The 8,721-nt window shown below is 58.5% G+C and overlaps 1 protein-coding gene and 1 non-coding gene across 2 annotated transcripts; one reads left to right on the top strand and one right to left on the bottom strand.

The window, feature by feature from the left end:
- The first annotated feature begins 140 nt into the window (after positions 1-140).
- Positions 141-270, top strand: LOC134555818 (small nucleolar RNA SNORA35). Its single transcript, XR_010081510.1, has one exon. It is a non-coding gene; the product is annotated as a small nucleolar RNA SNORA35 (small nucleolar RNA).
- A 2,911-nt stretch (positions 271-3,181) lies between these two features.
- LOC134555553 (uncharacterized) lies at positions 3,182-5,447 on the bottom strand. Its single transcript, XM_063407222.1, has 2 exons — positions 5,355-5,447; positions 3,182-5,073 (listed from the first exon to the last, which is right to left on the bottom strand). Exons 1-2 carry the CDS (start codon positions 5,371-5,373, stop codon positions 3,866-3,868), a joined length of 1,227 nt encoding a protein of 408 aa, XP_063263292.1. The 5' UTR covers positions 5,374-5,447; the 3' UTR covers positions 3,182-3,865.
- Positions 5,448-8,721: the final 3,274 nt, after the last annotated feature.

Raw genomic sequence — 8,721 nt, 5'->3', positions numbered from 1 at the left:
TATGCAGCTGGTAACTCATGCCTCTGCCTTCCACATTACATGAGCTCCCATCCCCTGGTTCAGGCCAGCAGCCCCTTCTGGTGTTTCCTGCCCAGTTGTACAATTCCCTGCAGGATCCAGTATCTTGTAAGCAAACTAGGTGGCACTGTTCAGTGACCAGCTGGTCTTACCCTGACCTCCTTGGTCCAATTCCAGTGCAAGATCAATTCCTTCTAGCAGAAGGGCCAGGCTCACGTCATGGTCTGTCCCTTTCGAAAGCTGGACACAAACTCCAGCTTTCTGCCCTGTCACGGTGGGATTGGAAAGCTGTGGTGATCAAAACCTTTCTGCATGTTTTGGTGATACCATTTCTAGAGGCTCCTGTCCTTAAGGAAAGTAAATCTCTACAAATTTCTCTTTGTGGAGGAATTGGGGGAAATCAGGAGCCCGTCTGAGGGCTGGTCCTGTGCCATGGGGCAGGCCGGGCTCGCACACCTTGTGCCTGTCAGGTGAACACACTACAGGCTTCATCCCGTTGTGTATTTTCACAGAGGCCTTGTTTATCCATTGAATCTGGTGCAGGTCAGGTTTCCTGCAGCCCCAGCATCACAATTAGCTCTGAACTGCAGGAGGTATCCTGTGATCATTTTGCCCCAAGCAGAGTTGTGGTGAGACACCAAAGTCTCATGCTTTAAAAATGCAACTCTGCACTCCCAAATAGCTTGGTTTTGGGAGGAGTGATTTAAGTTTTTTTCCTGTGATGCTGTGCCATGTTTGCCAGGTGTAACAGCAGGAGTGCCCTGGGGAGTGCGGGTTCATCCTGTGTTGCTGGTGAGCATGAGTCAGTGTCAGAGCTGCACATGAGAATGGTACCAGTTCCCCATGACCATGGCAGCAGGTTGTGGTGTGGGTGTGCACTGGCCCATGGCACAGATTGGGTCTGTGCTCACGGGCACTGAGCACAGCCCAGCCCAGCCCAGCCGGGTGCCTCTGCACTTCAGGAGCCCTGGCAGTGCAGCCCGGGCTGGGATGTTTGCACAAGCACATTCCTTCTCCATAGTGATCTGGTGTAAACTTTCCCTGCTTTCCAGAGAGGTGGGGTGGAGGCGATAAGGGCACTTGGCAGGGATGTGTCACGGCTGCTTCCTCTGAGTGTTTCTTCTCTCCCGTCATCCTCCATAGAGTGCAAACAGCATTCAGGGTGTTTCTGGGGAACTTTGTACAGATGGAGAAACTCGGGCTTTATGGAGCAAATGCCATCTTGGTGTCAGCAGAATTATAAACCTGTCCCCTGGTGAAGAGGATTATGGCTCATCAATGTGTGCTGTTTACAGTTACTGCTCTGGGAAACACGGCTGCCAAGGGAACTGCCCATGGGAATGAAAGTGGCACCGGGAGCTGCACTGGAGGTGTGACATGGGACAGTGGCAGCCGGCCAGGGGTGTGTGGTGTTTCACTCCCAAGGGAGTGCAGGCTGTGGGCTGCACAGGGATTTACCTGCCTGGGAGTGGGCAAACCTGCTATGCACTGAGCCGGGATGGGCAGGGGTTAAGCACAGCTTTAGCCTGGCTAGACTTGGGAAGTGCAAAAGTCTGGGCTAAGGACCTTACCCACTTCTGATTGGTGGTGTGAATTTAAAAAATTGCTTTCACATGATGATCAGCTCCACCATAACCCAGGTGAAGTCACTTGTTTTGTGTCCTGCTCCTTGCTGTTTGAGTGGCTCTCTCAGCTCAACACAGTGTTAACTTTGGGGTATTTTCACAGGACATGATCCAGCCCAGGAAATGACCTTGTGGACTTCTATAGGTCCAGCAGGGATCTGGAAGGCAGTGGAGGAGAAGCAGGGCTGGCATGTTGAGGGGATTGGGGAGCTTTAAAGGAAGGGGTACTTGCAGGAAAGGGGACTTTTAAACTAATATTGTTAGGGAAGACACATGTCTGAGTGTGCCAGGGCTGTCACAAAGAACAGGGAACACTCGGTCACACCTCCCACCTGTCAGAGGTGCCAGAGCAGGGGCTGGACAAGACCCCGTGGGTTGATTTGGGTCATTCCCCTTTGCATCAGCCTTGGCATCTGCATTTATACTTCATGAGAAGAAGGGAAAGGACAGGACATGACATTGTTCCCAGCAGCCCTGGGAATGGGACTCCAGGGTACACAAGCAGAGGGGGCACCCATGGAAGGGCTGTGGGCATTTCTGGAGCACAGGTGAAAAATGCAGTTATTGTTAGCCCTAGTTAAAGTCTGCAGGCTTGGGCTGGGCTGCAGCCCCTGGAGACGGCTGCTAACCCTGCCTGTTCTGCCTTTGCCCTGTGGCAGCTTCTGGTCCCTCTGTGTCCATGTGGGGATGTGGGGGTGGCATGAGCCAGGGTACACTAAGATGCCCTGGATTTAATACTTCCAGGGGGTATTAAAAGCTGGGATACTTTTCCAGGGCCTGGGAGGGAGCAGGGAAGGAAAAAGTCCAGCTGGATATAAAACAGTGGGAAATACCCACGAGTGACAGGAGACCTGAAGGGAGTCCGTCGTTGTCCCCAGGCCAGCTGGGGCTGGAACTGAGCAGTGCTAGGACTGAGCAGTCCCACCATGGGCTGCTGGAAGCCCCACTGCACTCTGCAGGAAACGCCACTTCCTCTGCCGGCCGGAGCACCGCGTCCTGCCCTGCCCAGCTCCCTCCCTTCCTGCCTGGGCACCAGGCCCAGCACGACTACAAGAGCAGACAGGGTGGCCGATGCAGCTTCCAGCCTGGAGACTGTCCCCCTGGGCAGGAGGAGCAGGACTCAATGGTGCCCCCCCATCCACAGAGAAGGGCTGGAGCACCATGGGTGAGACTTGCTGGGGGTGCCTGTATTGAGCAGTGATTTAAAGCACCCCCAGCCTTTGCCCTGCTCCCAGGAGCCCCACAAATTCTTCCTTTGTTCAGGATCTGTGGCATTTACAGCAGGCTGACACCTTCCCCACCCCTGTTGTAAATCCTGGTATAAAGCAAAGGCTCTGCTGGCCTTTAGCCAGTGCCCAGCTCTGCTCTGCCAGGGCGACAAAGAGGCTCCAGGGATGCTGGGCAAGACCCTCGCTGGGCCATCACCCAGGGCATGGGAGAGTAGATGGAGTGAAGTCCACCATCCCTGCACTCCCCACATCGCATTGGTTGGCTCCCCACTACCCCAAACCACAAAAGGATGGAGCCACACTGCCAGGAGTAAAATTATATATTTCTTACTGAGAGCTGGATTCTATAGGGCTGGCTGCAAGGGCCGCCCCCCCCCGATGCCACCCTCTGTGTGTGTGTGCACACACCATGAAGCAGCACATGTGTATTGACTGTTTCCAGTCCTTGTGCTACTGTGGGATCTGGAGCAGGCAGCAGGCAGAGCCACCACAGGCTTCCCCTGATAAGTCCAGGGTGCCCTGTCCAAATGTGACACTGTGCAGACCACTCGGGCAGGGCCAACCCTGTTTCATGTCTCCAGACCGTGTTCTCTGCAGGTTGGAGAGCAGGAGGTCTGTGCCAGACACCATCTGGCTCCAACAAGAGAAGAAGCTCTGGTTGGTGGGTCTGGCACACAAACACAGCATTGTCACCTGATCCCCAAAACCAGCCCCCACCTTCCCTCCATGCCCTTCCTCAGGCACCACCATCCTGTGGCAGGGTCCCCAGAGCCTGAAGCATCCTTGCACCCTTGCCCAGCTACAGCACATGGCAAGCAAGGGATTCACATGGTAGCACAGGGGAAGGGATGGGTATTTGGGGGTGCAGCTTTGCAAACAGCCACTGTAAGCCATGGCAGGACAATGCATGTCTCTCCTGCTCTGGTGGCTTTCACTCCTGCCTGGCCCCTGCCATCCTGCTGGTGTGTCCCAGACACAACCCAAGTCCTGGCATCAGTGTAGGTCAATGGTCTCATACTCTAGGTTGTCTGAGTCCTCCAGCTCGATACCAGGTACCAGGTTGTAATATCTGGTTGACTGACTCATGTAGATCTTCTCCCGGTCAGCAGAGTCCTTCAGGACTTCGCTCACACTGACAGTGTCCACCTCTGGCTCACTGCCCAGCTCCTCTGCCCTTGGTGCTGGGATGCCCAGCTGCCCTTCATGGGGTGGCGCCTGGGAACTGCTGGGGGATCCCACCTGTATCTCCACCTCTTCGTAGAGGTCTCTGCCACTCTCCAGTGGATCCACAAAGGGCTGGAGCACGACCTGTTTCCCCAGCAGCACTTTCTTCTCAGCCCTGGAGGGAGCAGCGGGCAGCTCATAGGGGACATAGTGGTGGGGCTCTGCAGACACTGGCACAGTGCTCCTCTCTGCCATGGCCCGGTGGCTCTGGGACCTGCTCTGAAGGCTGTAGTTGGTCTTTTTCTTCTGCCGGCAGAAGCACCAAGTGATGCCGGTGAGGATGAGGAGAGGGGGCACGCAGATGAAGAGGGCGGTGAGGCCGTGCGAGCGGCACAGCTCATCCCGGGGGATGCTCCAGAGGCCCACGCCATGGTAGTGCTCTGGTGTGTGGCAGATAACCTCGGCAGCCTGGCTGGACCAACCCTCCAGGTTGGTTAGCAAAGCACAGCTGCAGTCCCAGCTGTTATTGGAAAGCTGAAGTTGGAGCAGAGATGGCTTCAGGAGGCTGGCAGGAAGGAAGGTGAGGGCATTGAAGCCCAGGTAGACCTCCTGGACCTGGGAAGATGCTTTCAGGAAGGACCTGGGTAGCTCCTGAAGCTGGTTGCTGTCCAGATAAAGAACCCTCAAATTAGGGGCATTTTCTAGAAAGTTTCCAGGGAGACTTTCCAGCAGGTTGTGACTTAAGTGTAAGATTTCCAAGGCAGGAGGGACTCCCTGTGCGTTGCTGATGGCTGTGATGCTGCAGTGAGAGAGGTAGAGCTCCCGCAGCCCCTGCACCCCCACCAGTGCACCCCAGTCCAGGTGGGTGATGTTGGAGCTGGTGAAGTTGAGGCAGCAGCTCTCAGGGAGCGGAGCCTCCCGGAAAGCCTGGTAGTCCATGGGCTCCGAGCAGTTGCAGATTGGCGGTGCTGGGTCGAGGGCAAGGCCGGCAGCGAGCAGGAGGCTGCCCCAGAGGGACACAGTGCCCAGCCCGGCGCCTGCGGGGAGAGCAGAGGGGACGGTGACTCCCTGTGCTTCCTGCCCTCCCGCTCACTTTCTCCAGCCTTGCCGACGGGGGAAAGTGAACCCCGCTTCTCCTCCCCACCACGAAAGGACTCGCTCCCCGCAGGTCCTCCCGGAGCCGTCCTCCAGTGCCACCGTCCCCCGCCAGCCCGGGGCTGCCTCTCCCGCGACGTCCCGCTGCTCCGGCCGGGTGCCCGCGGGCAGCGAGCGACCCCCGGAGCTACGGCCGTACCCCCCGTGCCCCGCCCGGCCTCACCTGCCGCCGCTCGCCCCATCCTCCGGGGCTGCCCCGCGTCCCGCCGCGCTCCCGCCGGGCGCGGCCGCCGGCCCCGCCTCGCCGCGGGGCGGCCCCGCCACATCCCGCCCCAGCCCCGATCCCGGCCCCGCCGCCTCCCGCCCCGGCCCGGCCCATGGTCGCCCTTCAGCCCCCCGTGCCCTGTCCCCTCGCAGGGGTCCCGCCAGCCATGGACCCACCAGCCTCACTGTGCAGCGCTACCCCCAAATTACGCTTGACCCAGCTCCCCTGCAGTCAATAACCCGGGGTCCCCCCTTATTCTGCCCCTCCTCCATCAGCCATAGTACCCATCCCTTCATCATCCTCCCCTTCTCCATCCCCAGAAAGAATGTCCCTTCCCAGCTTCTCCCTCTCCACCCCCTCTGCCCTGCCAGAAGCCATGTGTCCCTCCAGTCCCCTCCGTACGCCATCACCAGTGCCCTCTGTACACCATCACCAGTCCCCCAAGCTCCTGCAGAAGGGCTGGGCTGGGCTCTGCTGAGTTCATCTCTGTGCTGGGAGGGAGAGGGCTCTGCCCAGCTGGGTGTAAGAGCCAGCTTCACTGGGGAAAGGATGCAGAGTGGACATTCTTGCCAGATGGGGACCAAAAGGGCCAGCATCACGCTCCATTACTGGACCCTTTATGAATTCCCTCCATCCCACATGAGTGCCAGGCCAGTAGGGAGGAGCAGAGTCAGACATGAGGACCACATCCCACAGAAAAGCAGTGCTGGAGAGGGGAGTTCTGTTTACACACCCTGAAAGGTGTGTGCTCACTACAGGGTGAATTCGGTAAATTCACCTCACCTCATGAGGCACATGGAGTGTACCAGCAGCTCTTTGCTTGGGTACTGGTGGAGACAGGTAAGATGGGACCTGGACCGAGCATGTGCATTTCTGTGGTGCCTTGTGGAACCTGCCAGTTCCTGGGTGGTTAGAGCTGCTGGTTCTTCCTTCCCCAGCTCACCCAAGGGACCAACCACCCTCTCCCTCCTCCTCCTTGGTGGCTGCAGCCCCATGCTTTGGTGAGCTGTGCTGAGGGATGGTAAAACCCCACTCCTGAGGGGGTCAAGGCTATCACCCCAGTCTTGGGGAGCTTGTCTGCACCCCGAGGCATGGCTGGTGTTGCTCTTGCAGCCCAGGCACTGCAGGCAGGGCAGACAGCAGGGCACACAGCAGTGTCCTGCAGCTGCCCTGGGAAGGCAGCCCTGGTGCAGTCGTGAGCTGGCAGCTGGGTTCAGCTCCACTGCTCCTGATGTTGCTGAGCACCACTGAATGCCACGAGGGTGGGGGGACCAGGCCAGGGCTGAGTATCTGACAGGATGTATGGAGGACAGAGATCTCACAGCCTCTCTGGGCTCCTGTGATATTTTACCACATGCACAAGGGGAAAAAGGTTTCCTAGTATCTAGATGGAATTTCCCTTGATGCAGCTTGCATTGGGTGCCTGTCATGGTTTTACTGTACACCTCCCCGAAGAGCCTGGCTCCCTTTTCCTGTAACTCCACCTAAATAGCTGCAGGCAGTCGGGAATTCACCCCAGAGCCTCCCCTTCCCCAGGCCTGACAGGCTGGTGATCTTAAACCACAGTTCCTCCCACTGCTCCAGATCAGTGATGGGAAAACCCGTGACTGAGATGCTCTGCATCACAGGGGATCCCAGCTGCAGGTGGCAGGGGGCTGCTCCCAGGCTCCGTCCCTCTTGGAGAGGAGGTGCCTCAGCCCTGGCAGCACATGGGCTGTAGGGTCCATCCATGCCCCTTGCCCAAGAATTCACCCAGAGGCAGAGGGAGCAGGATGGCAGCTCTCAGTGCTCAAAGGTCCCCACCGACCCTCTGTGGGGAATCCCGAGATGGGCCCTGTCTGTCACATCATCCCCAGACAGGTCCCCCGGGGCCTCCCTGCACCCCTGGTGCCTCCACCCACACAGTGCCTTTAGAGCTGACTCAGCTCCGGCAGCCCAGAGCTGGGGCCTCCGTCGGAAAACCTGTGATGCCACCAGTGCCCCGGAGAGCCCCGGGGCCGTGATGGAAACAGGCAGCTTCCCTCAAGAGCAGCAGCAGCCCAGCCTGCTCCTGGGCCGTGTTTGCTATGGGCAGTGGGTTTGTGTGTGCTTCCCCTACAAAAGCTGGAAACACAAGAAAAACACCAGACAGATCTCTGTTGTTTCCTCTTTTTTTCAGGCAGGTTTTCTTGGTTTTTCTGCAGAAAAGAATATGGAGTTAATTCACTCCCAGTACCCTAGGGTAAAAGGCGATATGCTGGGAAGAATGGGGCTGTTTGCCAGAGGTGCTCATGCAAAACCCTCAGCATATTCAGGAGAACAGTGAGCACCAGTGGCAAGAGCCCTGAGCAGCAGTGGGGAGAAACTGAGGCACAGAGCACAGGATGGTCACACAGTCACCCCATGCGTGGTGTGAGCAAGGGAAGGACAGCGAGAAGATTGAAGGGGTCTTGCAGTATTGCTGCTCCAGACTCGTGGGAGCTGTGGGTTTGCAGCCACCTCTGCCAGCTCGCACGCCCGTGGGGAGGGAGAGATGCCGAACATCCCTTCATGACCCTTTGCGGGGGCCAGAAACGCGTTCTCATCACGGCCATTAGAGAGCAGCACCGCTATGGCGCCTTGCCTGGGCACCACCGCACACCCGGGCCCCCCGCAGCACCAGAGATCCCCGAATGGGGTGCCTGGGCACTGAGGGCCAAGGATGCTGGATCCCATCATCCCTGCATATTCCGATGTTCCCTGTCTGCCCGTGCCCCACGGGCAGTGGGCTGTGACCCCCCCTTGCCAGGGGCACAGAGTCAAAGGCTCTCGGGGAGTGTCTGCATCCAAGTGTGTCACAAGGGAGGGCAGGTCAGGGTCAGGGTCCACAGGGGCCTGAAAACCCTCCCTGGGCCATGGGAAGGAGGTGTGAGGACCCCACAGTGACACGCACTGCTGACACCTCTGAGGGGAAACACCCTGTGAATAGGGGCTGCGTGTGTGTGAATTTACAGATGTGCATGGGAGGGGGCTCCTGGCAGACAGCGGCGGGAGCTGAGGAGGGAACTCTGCGTGTCTGTGGGGTCTCGCTGTGACTGAAGGAAAATCCTGAGTCAAAGGGATGTTGTCACCGTCTCTGTCTGTAGGAGGGGGGTGCAGCTGTTGTAGGACCCTGTGCTGGGGGGTGTCACTGTGTGTGCAGGGCTGGGCCCCTGTGCGGAGGAGGCTGCGAGAAGCTGGCGGGGTTTCACCCCCAGTGAGGGATGCCAGGGCACCCCTGGAACCCTGAAACCCCGCCCCTTCCCGGTGCTGCGGCCCCTTTAAGGGCGGCGCGGGGCCGCCCGGGGGCGGAGCTCCGCGGGTGACG

The sequence above is a fragment of the Prinia subflava genome, chromosome 10, assembly GCF_021018805.1.
Source record: "Prinia subflava isolate CZ2003 ecotype Zambia chromosome 10, Cam_Psub_1.2, whole genome shotgun sequence".
In the NCBI taxonomy this organism is placed as follows: domain Eukaryota; kingdom Metazoa; phylum Chordata; class Aves; order Passeriformes; family Cisticolidae; genus Prinia; species Prinia subflava.
This window is presented reverse-complemented; position numbering and strand designations above follow the sequence as displayed.